Source organism: Pseudophryne corroboree, chromosome 1 (assembly GCF_028390025.1).
Source record: "Pseudophryne corroboree isolate aPseCor3 chromosome 1, aPseCor3.hap2, whole genome shotgun sequence".
In the NCBI taxonomy this organism is placed as follows: Eukaryota; Metazoa; Chordata; class Amphibia; order Anura; family Myobatrachidae; genus Pseudophryne; species Pseudophryne corroboree.
In genome coordinates this window covers 500,750,092-500,767,263 of record NC_086444.1, presented here as the reverse complement: position 1 = coordinate 500,767,263, position 17,172 = coordinate 500,750,092, and the positions used below count along the sequence as shown (strand labels likewise).

At 48.7% G+C, this 17,172-nt stretch overlaps 1 protein-coding gene across 3 annotated transcripts in view; it reads right to left on the bottom strand.

The window, feature by feature from the left end:
* TRPM6 (transient receptor potential cation channel subfamily M member 6) overlaps nucleotides 1–17,172 on the bottom strand; it is a 527,875-nt gene that overhangs the window by 348,575 nt on the left and 162,128 nt on the right. For all 3 annotated transcript variants that reach the window (XM_063913863.1, XM_063913866.1, XM_063913865.1), the window contains exon 3: nucleotides 16,874–16,912. In XM_063913863.1, coding sequence (XP_063769933.1) covers nucleotides 16,874–16,912 — 39 coding nt within the window. The remainder of the gene's footprint in view (nucleotides 1–16,873; nucleotides 16,913–17,172) is intronic.

Here is a 17,172-nt window from a genome sequence, read left to right as displayed (position 1 = left end):
AAAACGGAGGTACACCTGGTGAGGTGGGTAAATGGGGACATGCAGGTAAGCATCCTTGATGTCCAGTGATACCATGTAATCCCCTTCTTCCAGGCTTGCAATACCCGCCCTGAGCGATTCCATTTTGAACTTGAACCTCCTTATATAAGTGTTCAAGGATTTCAAATTTAGAATGGGTCTCACCGAACAGTCTGGTTTCGGTGCCACAAACATTGTGGAATAGTAACCCCGTCCCAGTTGAAGGAGGGGAACTTTTATTATCACCTGCTGGAGGTACAGCTTGTGAATTGCCGCCAGCACTACCTCCCTGTCCGGGGGAGTGGCTGGCAAGGCTGATTTGAGGTAACGGCGAGGGGGAGACGTCTCGAATTCCAGCTTGTATCTCTGAGATACCACTTGTAGAACCCAGGGATCCACCTGTGAGCTAACCCACCGGTCGCTGAAGTTCCGGAGACGGGCCCCCACCGCACCTGGCTCCACCAATGGAGCCCCAGCGTCATGCTGTGGATTTAGTGGAAGCAGGGGAGGATTTTTGTTCTTGGGAACTGGCTGTATGGTGCAGCTTTTTCCCTCTACCCCTGCCTCTGGGCAGAAAGGACGCGCCTTTAACCCGCTTGCCTTTCTGGGGCCGAAAGGACTGTACCTGATAATACGGTGCTTTCTTAGGCTGTGAGGGAACCTGAGGTAAAAATGTCGACTTCCCAGCTGTTGCTGTGGAAACGAGGTCCGAGAGACCATCCCAAAACAATTCCTCACCCTTGTAAGGCAAAACCTCCATGTGCCTTTTAGAATCCGCATCACCTGTCCACTGCCGAGTCCATAATACTCTCCTGGCAGAGATGGACATTGCATTTATTCTAGATGCCAGCCGGCAAATATCCCTCTGTGCATCTCTCATAGATAAGACTACGTCTTTAATATGCTTTATGGTTAGCAATATAGTGTCCCTGTCAAGGGAATCAATGTTATCAGACAGGGAATCAGACCACGCTGCTGTAGCACTGCACATCCATGCTGAAGCAATAGCAGGTCTCAGTATAGTACCTGAGTGTGTATATACAGACTTCAGGATAGCCTCCTGCTTTCTATCCGCAGGCTCCTTTAAGGCGGCCGTATCCTGAGACGGCAGCGCCACCTTTTTTGACAAGCGTGTGAGCGCTTTATCCACCTTCGGGGATGTCTCCCAGCGTAACCTGTCCTCTGGCGGGAAAGGGTACGCCATCAGTAATTTTTTAGAAATCACTAGTTTCTTATCAGGGGAAGCCCACGCTTCTTCACACACTTCATTCAACTCATCTGATGGGGGAAAAACCACTGGTTGCTTTTTCTCCCCAAACATAATACCCTTTTTAGTGGTACCTGGGTTAATGTCAGAAATGTGCAACACATTTTTTTTTTTGCCGTAATCATGCAACGGATGCCCCTTGTGGATTGTGTATATGTCTCATCCTCGTCGACACTGGAGTCAGACTCCGTGTCGACATCTGTGTCTGCCATCTGAGGTAGCGGGCGTTTTTGAGCCCCTGATGGCCTTTGAGACGCCTGGGCAGGCACCGGCTGAGAAGCCGGCTGTCCCACAGCTGTTACGTCATCCAGCCTTTTATGTAAGGAATTGACACTGTCAGTTAATACCTTCCACATATCCATCCACTCTGGTGTCGACCCCGCAGGGGGTGACATCACATTTATCGGCACCTGCTCCACCTCCACATAAGCCTCCTCATCAAACATGTCGACACAGCCGTACCGACACACCGCACACACACAGGGAATGCTCTGACTGAGGACAGGACCCCACAAAGTCCTTTGGGGAGACAGAGAGAGAGTATGCCAGCACACACCACAGCGCTATATAAACAGGGATTTACACTATTACAGAAAGTGATTTTCCCTATAGCAGCTATACAATACAGTTTTGCGCCTAAATTTAGTGCCCCCCCTCTCTTTTTTACCCTTTGAGCCTGGAAACTGCAGGGGAGAGCCTGGGGAGCTGTCTTCCAGCGGAGCTGTGAAGAGGAAATGGCGCCAGTGTGCTGAGGGAGATAGCCCAGCCCCTTTTTCGGCGGGCTTCTCCCGCTCTTTTATTAATATTATGGCAGGAGATTTTTACACATATATAGTTTATTAGACTATATTATGTGTTGTCTTGCCAATTTAAGGTACTGTAATTGCAGCCCAGGGCGCCCCCCCCCCCCCCCCCAGCGCCCTGCACCCATCAGTGACCGGAGTATGTGGTGTGCATAGGAAGCAATGGCGCACAGCTGCAGTGCTGTGCGCTACCTTAATGAAGAACGGAGTCTTCAGCCGCCGATTTCCATGTTCTTCTTGCTTCTGGCTCTGCAAGGGGGACGGCGGCGCGGCTCCGGGACCGGACGACCGAGGCTGGGCCTGTGTTCGATCCCTCTGGAGCTAATGGTGTCCAGTAGCCTAGAAGCCCAAGCTAGCTGCAAGCAGGTAGGTTCGCTTCTCTCCCCTAAGTCCCTCGTAGCAGTGAGTCTGTTGCCAGCAGATCTCACTGAAAATAAAAAACCTAATAAATACTTTCTTTACTAGAGGCTCAGGAGAGCCCCTAGTGTGCAACCAGCTCGAGCCGGGCACAGATTCTAACTGAGGTCTGGAGGAGGGGCATAGAGGGAGGAGCCAGTGCACACCAGATATAGTACCTAATCTTTCTTTAAAGAGTGCCCAGTCTCCTGCGGAGCCCGTCTATTCCCCATGGTCCTTACGGAGTTCCCAGCATCCACTAGGACGTCAGAGAAAGGGTTGTGCCCTGGAGACCTAGGGATTATTGTGTTTCTATGAGAAGAGAGTGGTCAACAGTGTCAAGGGCAGCAGAGAGATCAATGAAAATAAGAAGTGAGTAATGGCCTTGAGATTTAGCAGTGACCAGATTATTCACTACTTTAGTCAGTGCTGTTTCTGTGGAGTGTTGGGCACGAAAGCTTGACTGAAGTGGGTCCAATAAATTGTGTGAGTTAAGAAAGTGTGTGAGGCGAGTGTAGGCAAAGTCTCTCAAGTAACTTGGATGGGCATGGGAGCTGATAAATGGGACGGTAATTTGAGAGAGCGTTAAATAGTTGGGGTCAGAATTTAGTTTTTTTTCAGAATGGGAGTAATCACTGCATGTTTGAACAGGGATGGAAATATACCAGTATATATATATACTGTACCGGGCCCCAAGATTTCTGTTGCCGGCAATGCACTAGCGGCATCAGACATGACACATTGTGATTTCATGTAGTGAACCTGTTTCTATTCTACTTATAAAACACTTTCAATTAAGCTGTATGTCCAGTTTTAGAGGACTTCAAACACTGTCATAACTTTTTACTGAGCATACTATTTCATCTTTTTCTGCCATTTAAGTATAATTAAACTAACAGAGGTAATTTGCATTGTTCAGTTGTATCCTAAAGGAAGCTTGAAGTCACTTGTGAAACATAAATTAACTGATGACATGAATGAATGGCTACAATGGACAGAAGAAAGCCAGAAAGATTGAGTAATATATTTAATCAAAATAGTATGAGGACATGTACAAGCAAGTTATGGTCACTGTGACTAGAGAGACATTCAGCAGATGCTTTATTTGCTTCTTCAGCTTCATGAACAGGAATAAGTGGCAAAAGCACAAGGATCTGTAGTACAGTATATACCGACCTTTCCTATAGGGTACTTATTAACAGAGGTCAATAAATACTTATTGCAAAGATTAAGGGGCACCCACATTAGAAAAAATAAATAAAAATCTAAACAAAGGATTTCATATGTAATGAACGCTCTCTGAGAGTTATAATATGCAAAAATATGAATTACAATAATAAATTTAAACACATTTAGATAAATACATAGAATTGATGACTATAATAGTCACAAAGTATTCAGTGTTACATTGTCAATGGACACAGCTGAATACAATAACTGGATTTTAATACCTACCGGTAAATCCTTTTCTACTAGTCCGTAGAGGATGCTGGGGTCCACTTCATGACCATGGGGTATAGACGGTTCCGCAGGAGCCATGGGCACTCTAAAGACTTTTCAATGGGTGTGAACTGGCTCCTCCCTCTATGCCCTTCCTCCAGACCTCAATTATAGGAACTGTGCCCAGGGAGACGGACATTTCAAGGAAAGGATTTACTTTAAACTAGTGGTGAGATAAATACCAGCTCACACCTCAACCATGCCGCACAACATGGCATTCAACATAACACATGCCAACAGGCACGAACTAATTGCAGCAACATACTGAAACTAATATAACACAACTTGTGTATTCTAATAACAAAACTGCAGGTAAAGTACGCACTGGGACGGGCGCCCAGCATCCTCTACGTACTAGGAGAAAAGGATTTACCGGTAGGTATTAAAATCCTGTTTTCTCATACGTCCTAGAGGATGCTGTGGTCCACTTCATGACCATGGGGTTTATACCAAAGCTCCAATACGAACGGGAGTGCGCGGATGACCCTGCAGCACCGATTGACCGAACTTGAGGTCTTCATCGGCCAAGGTGTCAAACTTGTAGAATTTTGCAAATGTGTTTGACCCTGACCAAGTAGCTGCTCTGCAAAGTTGCAATGCCGAGACCCACCCGGGCAGCCGCCCAGGATGAGCCCACCTTCCTAGTGGAATGGGCCTTCACCGACGTCGGTAACGGCAAGTCAGCCGTAGTATGAGCGTGCTGAATCGTACTTCTGATCCAACGTGCAATAGTCTGCTTGGAAGCAGAACACCCAATCTTGTTGGGAGCATACAGGACAAACAAAGACTGTTTTCCGTATTCGAGCTGTTCTAGCGACATAAACTTCAAAGCCCTAACCACATCTAGAGACTTTGACTCAGTGAACGTGTCAGTAACTACTGGCTCCACAAAAGGTTGGTTTATGTGGAAAGACGAAACCATCTTCGGAAGAAAATGTTGACGAGTCCTCAACTCTACCCTATCTTCATGGAAGATCAGGTAAGGGCTCTTGTGAGACAAGGCCCCCAATTCAGACACCCGCCGCGCGGATGCCAATGCCAAAAGCATCACCACTTTCCAAGTGAGAAACTTCAACTCTATCTCTTGTAGAGGCTCAAACCCATCCGATTGAAGGAACTGCAACACCACGTTAGGTTCCATGGTGCCACTGGAGGCACAATGGGAGGCTGGATGTGCAGAACCCCTTTCACGAAGGTCTGAACCTCTGGAAGAGAGGCCAATTGTTTTTGGAAGAACACTGACAAGGCCGAAATCTGGACCTTGATTGATCCCAATCGGAGGCCCGCTTCCACACCAGCCTGCAGAAAATGGAGAAAAAGTCCCAACTCAAACTCTTCCGTAGGAGCCTTCTTGGATTCACACCAAGACACATTTTTTCCACATACGGTGGTAATGTTTCGACGTTACTCCTTTCCTGGCCTGAATAAGGGTGGGGATGACTACCTTGGGAATACCCTTTCGGGCTAGGATCCGGTGCTCAACAGCCATGCCATCAAACGTAGTCGCGGTAAGTCTTGATACACGCACGGCCCCTGCTGTAGCAGGTCCTCGCGAAGAGGAAGAGGCAGAGGATCTTCTATGAGCAACTCCTGAAGATCTGGGTACCCAGCCCTCCTTGGCCAGTCTGGGGCAATGAAGATTGCTCGAACTCTTGGTCTTCTTATGATCCTGAGCACTTTTGGGATCAGCGGAAGTGGAGGGAAGACATACACCGACCGGAACGCCCACTGGGCCACCAGCTCATCCACTGCTATTGCTTGAGGGTCTCTCGACCTGGAACAATATTTCTGAAGCTTCTTGTTGAGACGAGATGCCATCATGTCTACTTGAGGAACTCCCCAAAGACTTGTCACCACTGTGAAGACTTCTTAGTGTAGGCACCACTCTCCTGGATGGAGAACGTGTCTGCTGAGGAAGTCTGCTTCCTGTTAGATTGTCCGACTGGATCTGCACGGGATGATCTTGAAGAAGATGTACCGTTTGTTGAAGGCCGTTGTAAATGGCTCTCAATTCCAGCACGTTTATGTGAAGGCAGGCTTCCTGACTTGACCATTTTCCCTGGAAGCTTTCTCCCTGAGTGACAGCTCCCCAGCCTCGGAGACTTGCATCCGTGGTTACCAGGAGCCAGTCCTGAATCCCGAACCTGCGTCCCTCTAGGAGGTGAGAACTGTGGAGCCACCACAGGAGCGAAATCCTGGCTTTCGACGACAGGATTATCTTCCAGTGCATGTGAAGGTGGGATCCCGACCACTTGTCCAACAGGTCCCACTGGAATACTCTGCCATGGAACCTGCCAAACTGTATGGCCTTGTAGGCCGCCACCATCTTCCCTAACAACAGAATTCACTGATGGATCAACACACTTGATGGTTACAATATTTGTTTTACCATTTTCTGGATTTCCAGAGCCTTTTCCACCGGAAGAAAAACTCTGAACTTCTGTGTCCAGAATCATCCCGAGAAAAGACAATCTTTTCCAACTGCGACTTTGGATAATTTATGATCCAACCGTGTTGTTGGAGTATGGACAGGGAGAGTGTGATGTTCTGTAGCAACTGCTCCCTGGATCTCGCCTTTATCAGGAGATCGTCTAGATAAGGAATTATATTGACTCCTTTTTGACACAGGAGAACCATCATCTCCGCCATCACCTTGGTGAATACCCTCGGCGCCGTGGAGAGACCGAAAGGTAACGTTTGGAATTGGTAATGGCAATCCTGAACCGCGAATCTGAGATAAGCCTGGTGAGGAGGATAAATGGGAACATGCAGGAAGGCATCCTTTATGTCTACAGACACCATGTAGTCCCCCTCCTCCAGACTGGAAATCACTGCCCTCACTGATTCCAATATGAACTTGAATCGTTTCAAGTAGAGATTCAGATTTTTTTTAGGTTTAGGATCGGTCTGACCGAGCCGTCCGGCTTCGGAACTACAAAAAGGCTTGAATAAAAACCTCTCTCCTTGTTGTGACAAAGGTACCAGGATTATGACCTGATCCTGACATAATTTTCGGATTGCCGCTGTTACTGCTTCCCTTTCTGGAAGAGAAGCTGGCAAGGTCGATTTGAAAAATGGGCATGGGGAAACGTCTTGAAACTCCAGCTTGTATCCCTGGGACACTATTTGCAACACCCAGGGATCCAGGCCAGACCGAATCCAACCTTGGCTGAACAGCTTGAGACGTGCACCCATCCGAGCGGCCTCCCGCAAAGGAGCCCCATCATCATGCTGAAGATTTGGCAGAAGTAGGTATACTTCTGCTCCTAGGAACCTGAAGTCGCTGTGGACTTCTTTCCCTTTCCCCTTCCCCTTCCTGCAAAGAAGGGGGAACCTCTTGCTTTTTTTGTATTTATTGGGCCGAAAGGACTGCATGTGCGGGTGATATGTCTTTTTTTGCAGGAGCAGAGGGCAAAAATGTCGACTTACCTGCGGTAGCCGCCGAGACTAACGCATCCAGTCCATTGCCAAAAAAGGCCTCAACTTTATATGGGAGAGCTTCCATATTTCTTTTGGAATCTGCATCCGCGTTCCATTGGCGAATCCACAACGCCCGTCGAGCCGATACTGTCATGGTAGCAGCTTGTGAACTCAAGAGTCCAATATCTTTCATCGCTTCTAGCATGTATGCGGCAGCATCTTTAATATTCCCTAATTTAAGGAGTATCTCCTCTTTATCAATCGTGTCAATTTCTGATGAAACGCTTTCTGACCATTTTTCAATATCGCGACTCACCCACGCGCAAGCAATAGTTGGCCTGAGCAGCGTACCATTGGCAACATAAAATGAGATTTTAAACCTACCGGTAAATCTTTTTCTCCTAGTCCATAGAGGATGCTGGGGACTCCGGAAGGAACATGGGGTATAGACAGGCTCCGCTGGAGATATGGGCACTATAAAGAACTTTAGAATGGGTGTGCACTGGCTCCTCCCTCTATGCCCCACCTCCAGACCTCAGTTAGATACACTGTGCCCAGAGGAGATGGACAATATGAGGAAAGGATTTTGTTAACCTAAGGGCAAGATTCATACCAGCCCACACCATCCACACCGTATAACCTGGAATATACGCAACCAGTTAACAGTCTGAACAAAAAACCAGTATCAGCTAAAGACTGATCTCAACTGTAACATAACCCTTCTGTAAGCAACAACTATATACAAGCCTTGCAGATTTCGTCCGCACTGGGACGGGCGCCCAGCATCCTCTACGGACTAGGAGAAAAAGATTTACCGGTAGGTTTAAAATCTTATTTTCTCTTACGTCCTAGAGGATGCTGGGGACTCCGTAAGGACCATGGGGTTTATACCAAAGCTCCAGACCGGGCGGGAGAGTGCGGAGGACTCTGCAGCACCGACTGAGCAAACGCAAGGTCCTCATCAGCCAGGGTATCAAACTTATAGAACTTTGCAAAAGTGTTTGAACCTGACCAAGTAGCTGCTCGGCAAAGCTGTAAAGCCGAGACGCCTCGGGCAGTCGCCCAAGAAGAGGCCACCTTCCTAGTGGAATGGGCCTTTACTGAATTTGTTAACGGCAATCCCGCCGTAGAATGAGCCTGCTGAATCGTGTTACAGATCCAGCGAGCAATAGTCTGCTTCGAAGCAGGAGCGCCAACTTTGTTGGCTGCATACAGGACAAACAGTGCTTCTGTTTTCCTAACTCGAGCCGCCCTGGCTACATAGATTTTTAAGGCCCTGACTACATCCAGGGACTTGGAATCCTCAAGTCACCTGTAGCCACAGGCACCACAATAGGTTGGTTCATATGAAATGAAGAAACCACCTTAGGCAAAAATTGAGGACGAGTCCTCAACTCTGCTCTATCCACATGGAAGGTCAAATAGGGGCTCTTGTGAGACAAGGCCGCAATTTCGGACACCCGCTTTGCAGATGCCAAGGCCAACAACATGACCACCTTCCAAGTGAGAAATTTCAATTCAACCGTTTGAAGAGGTTCAAACCTGTGAGACTTCAGGAACCGTAACACCACGTTAAGGTCTCAGGGTGCCACTGGGGGCACAAAAGGAGGCTGGATGTGCAGCACTCCCTTTACAAAAGTCTGGACTTCTGGGAGAGAAGCCAATTCCTTCTGAAAGAAAATAGATGGGGCCGAAATCTGTACCTTAATGGAGCCTAATTTTAGGCCCATATCCACTCCTGTCTGTAGAAAGTGGAGAAAACGGCCCAGATGGAAATCTTCCGTAGGAGCATTCTTGGCTTCACACCAAGAAACATATTTCCTCCAGATACGGTGATAATGTTTTGCCGTAACCTCCTTCCTAGCCTTTATCAGAGTAGGGATGACCTCCTCTGGAATACCTTTCCCAGCTAGGATTCGGTGTTCAATCGCCATGCCGTCAAACGTAACCGCAGTAAGTCTTGGAACACGCAGGGCACCTGTTGTAACAGGTCCTCCCTGAGAGGTAGAGGCCATGGATCTCCTGTGAGCATCTCCTGCAGATCTGAATACCAGGCCCTTCGAGGCCAATCTGGAACAATGAGGATTGTTCTCACTCTATTTTGTCTTATGATTCTCAATATTTTTGAGATGAGAGGAAGAGGGGGAAACACATAGACCGACTGAAACACCCAAGGTGTCACCAGGGCGTCCACCGCTACTGCCTGAGGGTCCCTTGACCTGGCACAATACCTCCGAAGCTTCTTGTTGAGGCGTGACGCCATCATGTCTATGTGAGGAATTCCCCAAAGACTTGTTATCTCTGTAAAAACGTCTTGATGAAGTCCCCACTCTCCTGGATGGAGATCGTGTCTGCTGAGGAAGTCTGCTTCCCAGTTGTCCACTCCCGGAATGAAGACCGCTGACAGAGCGCTTACGTGATTTTCCGCCCAGCGCAGAATCCTGGTGGCTTCCGCCATTGCCACTCTGCTCCCTGTCCCGCCTTGGCGGTTTACATGAGCCACAGCTGTGACGTTGTCTGATTGAATCAGAACCGGTAGGCCGCGAAGAAGATTCTCCGCTTGTTGTAGGCCATTGTATATGGCCCTCAATTCCAGTACGTTGATGTGTAGACAAGCCTTCTGCCTTGACCAAAGGCCCTGAAAACTTCTTCCTTGTGTGACTGCTCCCCATCCTCGGAGGCTCGCGTCCGTGGTCACCAGAACCCAGTCTTGAATGCCGAATCTGCGACCCTCTAGAAGGTGAGCACTTTGCAGCCACCACAGGAGAGACACCCTGGCCTGGGAGGACAGGCTTATCTTCTGATGTATTAGTAGATGGGACCCTGACCACTTGTCCAGGTGGTCCCACTGAAACGTCCTTGCATGAAACCTGCCGAAGGGGATGGCCTCGTAGGCTGCCACCATTTTCCCCAGAACTCGAGTGCATTAATGAACAGACACTCTTTTTGGTTTTAGCAAGTCTCTGACCATGTTCTGGAGTTCCTGGGCTTTTTCCAACGGGAGAAAAACCCTCTTCCATTCCGTGTCCAGAATCATGCCTAGGAATGATAGTCGAGTCGTTGGAATCAATTGTGACTTTGGCAGATTGAGAATCCAACTGTGTTGTTGTAGTACACTCAGGGAGAGCGACACGCTCTTCTGCAATAGATCTCTCGATCTTGCTTTTAACAGGAGATCGTCCAAGTATGGGATAATTGTGACTCCCTGCCTGCGCAGGATCAACATCATCTCCGCCATTACCTTGGTGAAAATCCTCGGGGCCGTGGAAAGCCCAAACGGCAACGTCTGAAACTGGTAATGACAGTCCCGTACAGCGAATCTCAGGTACGCCTGATGAGGAGGATATGTGGGGACATGAAGGTATGCATCCTTTATGTCGAGTGATACCATAAAATTCCCCCCTTCCAGGCTGGAGATCACAGCCCGGAGCGATTCCATCTTGAATTTGAACTTTTTCAAGTACAGGTTTAGGGATTTTAGATTTAAAATGGGTCTGACCGAACCATTTGGCTTCGGGACCACGAACAGGGTCGAATAGTACCCTTTCCCCTGTTGAACTAGGGGAACCTTGACAATCACTTGCTGTTGATACAGCTTTTGAATTGCAGCTAACACTACTTCCCTCTCTGGGGAAGAAGCTGGCAAGGCCGACTTGAAAAATCGATGAGGGGGCACCTCTTCGAATTCCAGTTTGTAGCATTGGGATACAATATCCATCGCCCAAGGATCCACGTCTGACAGTACCCAGACCTGGCTGAAGAGTCGAAGACGTGCCCCCACCGGTGTGGACTCCCTCAGTGGAGCCCCAGCGTCATGCGGTGGATTTAGTAGAAGCCAGGGAGAACTTCTGTTCCTGTGAATTAGCCGGAGCAGAAGCTCTCTTTCCTCTACCCTTACCTCTGGCGAGAAAGATGAGCCCCGACCTCTTCTGGACTTATGCGACCGAAAGGACTGTATCTGATATTGTGGAGTTTTCTTTTGCTGCAGGGGAACAAAAGGCAAAAAGGTAGATTTACCCGTGGTAGCTGTGGCCACCAGGTCCGCGAGACCTTCCCCAAATAAAACTTCACCTTTGTATGGCAAAACCTCCATATGCTTCTTTGAGTCCGCATCACCCATCCATTGGCGGGTCCACAGGGCTCGCCTAGCAGAAATCGCCATGGCGTTGGCTCTCGAACCCAGCAGCCCAACGTCTCTTTGAGCGTCCCTTATATATAAGACTGCGTCTTTAATGTGGCCTAAGGTCAATAAAATGGTATCCCTATCTAGGGTATCAAGGTCAGCTGACAAGGTATCTGTCCAAGCTGCCACCGCACTACACACCCATGCCGATGCTATTGCCGGTCTGAGCAAAGCACCTGTATGCGCATAAATAGACTTTAAAGTAGTTTCCTGTCTGCGATCAGCAGGATCCTTGAGGGCCAGTGTCCGGAGACGGTAGCGCCACTTTCTTGGACAGGCGTGTTAAAGCCTTGTCCACTCTGGGTGAGGATTCCCAACGTACCCTGTCCTGTGCAGGGAAAGGATACGCCATAAGAATCCTCTTGGGAATCTGCAGTTTTTTTATCTGGAGTTTCCCAAGCTTTTTCGAATAACTCGTTAAGTTCATGGGATGGGGAAAAGGTTACCTCAGGTTTCTTTTCCTTATACATGCGCACCCTCATGTCAGGGACCGAGGGGTCATCTGTGATATGCAAAACATCTTTTATTGCAACAATCATATAATGAATACTTTTTGCCACCCTTGGGTGTAACCTCGCTTCATTGTAGTCGACACTGGAGTCAGAGTCCGTGTCGGTATCAGTGTCTGCTATTTGGGATAGGGGACTTTTTGAGACCCAGAAGGGCACGGTGACCCAGCCGAAGCCGTGGATTGGCTCCGTGCTTTTCCCCTGGACTCTGCTTTGTCCAATCTCTTATGTAATAATGTCACATTTGCATTTAAAACATTCCACATGTCCATCCAATCATGAGTCGGCGTTGCCGACGGAGACACCACAATCATCTGCTCCACCTCCTCCTTAGCTGAGCCTTCCGCATCAGACATGCCGACACACTCGTACCGACACCCCAACAAACACAGGGATATAGTTATAAGGAGACAGTTCCCCAAAAAGGCCCTTTGGAGAGACAGAGAGAGAGTATGCCAGCACACACCCAGCGCCAACTGACACTGGAAAATAAACTCCCAGATAATAGCGCTTTTATATTAATTACTGTGTTAATACACTCACTGCGCCTTACAAGTGCCCCCCCTCCTCTTTTCAGCCCTGTGTCACCGTGTTCAGCAGGGGAGAGACCGGGGAGCCAGCTTCTCTGCAGATCTCTGTGGAGAAAATGCCGCTGGTTAGTGCTGAGGGACCAAGCTCCGCCCCCCCCAACGGCGGGCTTCGGTCCCGCTCAAAGTATCTCAAAACTGGCGGGGGAGTCAAAGAATTACTGCTGCTGCAGTGTCCAACATAATAATGCCAGATATAGAGGTTTTATTGCTGCCCAGGGCGCCCCCCCTGCGCCCTGCACCCATCAGTGCTCGCTAGTGTGTGTATTGTGTGGGAGCAATGGCGCGCAGCGTTACCGCTGCGCGCTTACCACAGTGAAGATTTGAAGTCTTCTGCCGCCTTAAAGTCTTCTTTTCTTCTTATACTCACCCGGCTTCTATCTTCCGGCTCTGCGAGGAGGACGGCGGCGCGGCTCCGGGACGAACAGCGATGGGAGACCTGCGTTCCGACTCCCTCTGGAGCTAATGGTGTTCAGTAGCCTAAGAAGCAGAGCCTATCACTTAAGTAGGGCTGCTTCTCTCTCCTCAGTCCCACGATGTAGGGAGCCTGTTGCCAGCAGTGCTCCCTTAAAATAAAAAACCTAACAAAATTCTTTATCAGAGAAACTCAGGAGAGCTCCCCTGTAATGCACCCAATCTCCTCTGGGCACAGGATCTAACTGAGGACTGGAGGAGGGGCATAGAGGGAGGAGCCAGTGCACACCCATTCTAAAGTTCTTAATAGTGCACATATCTCCTGCGGAGCCCGTCTATACCCCATGGTCCTTACGGAGTCCCCAACATCCTCTAGGACGTAAGAGAAATGGATTTCAATGTAGTTTCCATCATTCGGTCTGCCGGCTCTTTTAGTGAAGCCGTGCCAGGTGCAGGGAGAATTACCTTCTTTGTCAACCTAGACAGTGCACGGTCTAACACAGGGGGTGACTCCCATTTTTTCCTGTCCTCCACCGGGAAAGGATAAGCTATTTGATGGGAAGGAGGGAAGGTGACCTTGGATTTCTTTTCTTTATAGAAATAAGCCTTCTCCTGAGGTACAGGGGTGGCTTCCGTGACTTCCAGCATTTCCCTTATAGCTACAATCATATATTGTATATTTTTTGCCAATTTATGATCTATTTCTCTGGAGTCACTATCGTCGACACAAGAATCAGTGTCCGTGTCGGTATCAGTATTCACAATATTCGCAAATGGTCTTTTATGTGACCCAGAGGGGTCGCCTGCGGATGGAAGAACAGAGCCCTGAAAAACCACATCTTCCATAGATTTTCTCCAGCACTCAGCATGAGATTCAGACTTATCTAATCTATTGATATGATGCATACTATCACGTATTTCTTTCACCCATGCAGGCTCTTGGTGTGCCGGCAGCGCCACCACATTACAACTCTGTGTCCCTTGAATGCCTTCCTCCGGTGAGGAAGTCCCCGCCTCAGACATGTCACACACGTGCACAACACACTCTCACAGACACAATGGGACTTATAGGGGACCCACAGTAAAATCTGTCAAAGGGACACAGTTTAGGAGCAGCCAGTTCACAACCCAGCGCCAAAGAAAACATCCATGTGACGCGTACTTTGTACACAGAGACAAAATCCCCGTGACGCGTACTACGTGCACAGAAACCTTTAAGCGCTATTATATTATGAACAATATGATTTAGCAACCAGGCCCCCCCTTTTGTCACCCTGATACTTGTTCAGAAGTGGAGGAGGACCAGCGTCTTCTCTGCAGTCTGTGAATGAGAGAAAATGGCGCTGAACAGTGTGCTGGCTGCCTGAGGAGGAAGCTCCGCCCCCGCAATGGCGCATTTCTCCTCACATTTTTCACATAATATTTATACTGGCGGGGGTAGGGCTGTGCCTTGGCATCTTATGCTCCCTTTTATCCAGTTTAGGAGGTTATTTGCTGCCCATGGCGCCCCCCCCAGCGCCCTGCACCCTGCAGTGCCTGTGTATGTGTGGGCAGCAATGGCGCGCTGCGCTCCCGCCAGCCACGCGGTACCTCAGCCGTCACTTTACTTGATTGAAGATCTATCTTCTTACACTCACCTGTCTTCTGACTTCTGGCTCTGTGAGGAGGGTGACGGCGTGTTGTGGGAGTGAGCATCTAGACACGGCTAGCGTTCAGTTCCCTTCAGGAGCTAATGGTGTCCTGTCAGCCAGAAGCAGAGCCATGAAACTCTTCAGGAAGTTGGTTCCTACTTCTGCCCCCTCAGTCCCACGAAGCAGGGAGACTGTTGCCAGTAGTTCTCCCTGAAAATAAAAAACCTAATATAAGTCTTTTCAGAGAAACTCAGTAGAGCTCCTCAGAGTGTATCCAGTCTGCCTGGGCACATTTATAAAACTGAGGTCTGGTGGAGGGGCATAGAGGGAGGAGCCAGTTCACACCCATTGAAAAGTCTTAAGAGTGCCCATGGCTCCTGCGGAACCGTCTATACCCCATGGTCATGAAGTGGACCCCAGCATCCTCTAGGACGTATGAGAAATGTTATTATAAAATTAATAGACATCAGTTCACATCACAGTTCTGCATCTAAAGGGAACAACAGCAGCTGAAACTCATAGCCAACCTGTCGAGGTGTACGGCGATAACTTCATGTCACGGAAACAGGTATGAGTTTGGTGCACTGCCTTTCATAACGGCAGGACAGGCGTTCAGGATGAGCAGCGGTCCGGCCGGCAAAGCACGTCAACCACAGGCAGTGCACCAAACCTAAACCTGGTTCTGTGAGATGGCGTTATCACTATACCTTTTTCTCAACACACACACAAAACCATAATATATGCATAAGCAACAAGATAGCACCTACCAGCATCAGCAATGCATTTTTTTGGAAGCCGTGAGTCATCTAGTGCCAACGTCTATATTCATCATCGGGTATGTACACCTGTTCTTGAAACAGTGGCGCAAATAGTAGGGGGGGTTCAGAGTACTCAATCCCCTACCCCCCACCACCACCCGGGGCAATTTGATTCCATTAGATTCATGTAATTTTGTCCCTGCTCCCTCACAATAAACCCACGTATGACTGGAAAATGGAGTAAGTGGGTGAGGTTACGATTGCGGAGAGTGGGAAGCTAGGGCCTAATTCAGACCTGATTGCTGCAATGATAGCAAGCCTGAAGCCTATTGTCTTGTGAGCATGCGCAGCGGCCGCACTGCGCGTGCGCATACAGTGGGATGTGAAAGGATATCACTGGTGCAATTGCCTATGCTGGATTGACAGACAGAGGTGGTATCGGGCGTGTGAGCATCGTTGGGGGGCGTGTTGGTGGCGTTAGGTGGGCGCGGTCCAGACAACGCAGGCGTGTCCAGACCGTTGCTGGGGCAGGCCACAGCGGCTGCATGACGTCACACGCAGCCACTGCGACCCAAAACATGGCGGGTAGCCGCCTGCCTACTTGCCGAGTGCGTAAGCATCGCCGCTGTGCGATGCTCTCGCACCTCTGCAGGGGAGGTGGGGAGGGCTTGACATGCGGGACTGACTAGCCCTGTGCTGGGCGTCCCCCCGCATGTCCGAGATTGTGATTCTACAATCAGCTCTGAATCACCGCCCTAGTCTGCAATAATAAAGCATATGGGGTTCTTTAGGGGAGGTGTTGGGAAGTTCTGGGTACACCACCATTTCGGGGGCCAGTGCAGATACCAGATGATTATGAATATGGATGTTGGAACATCTGCAAACAATGCGATATTCTCAAGCATATATGTGTCTGTGTTGCAGTCTAAATCTGTTACAGATGCAGACAGGCTGGCATCAGGCGAATCTGCATATACTGTATACTGGAAAGTGCCTGCTTTTCTGGTCATACACACAGCAATTTCACACAAATTAGCATAGTACTACTTTGCATCAGCTCCTAAATCTACAATACTAACATTCCATCAAATAAGCAAACACACTCAAATCCTTGCTGACAAGAAATGCTTTAAGTGGATTAATGGACAGTGAGCATCACTATAGTATATGTGACGTGAAGCTTACAATGCATGCAATCTAATTTAATACTTACTTAGCAAACAGACAACAGTGTTGTAGTGCAAAACAGAAAACACTTGCACCTTTGTCATGAGACAATGGCTACTGTAGCTCTAAAGCCTCTGTAAACGTACAACAACCTACAGTTGTTTGAACAATGAAGCTGGATATTTATTATAGTAATAGGGTTCATTTAAAGATTCCTCACCTGATTAGGTTCTGGCAGACATGGCATCCCCCATGGCACCTGCAAAAGAGGAAAGAAAAAAACAATCCATACAAAAATGATATGTGTTTAGCTTCACTTACAGCCAGATAGACAGACAGACAGATAGATAGGGGTTGGGGCTGAAATGCCGGCAGTCGGGATGCCGGCGGTCAGTACACAGATTGTTGCATTCCGCTGTTTAGAATGCCGAAAGCATGCTACCCCTCTCTCCCTAACCCTCCCTTACTGCAGCCTAAATTAACCCTTTCACCTCCCATTCCCTCCCCCCACCCCCACCC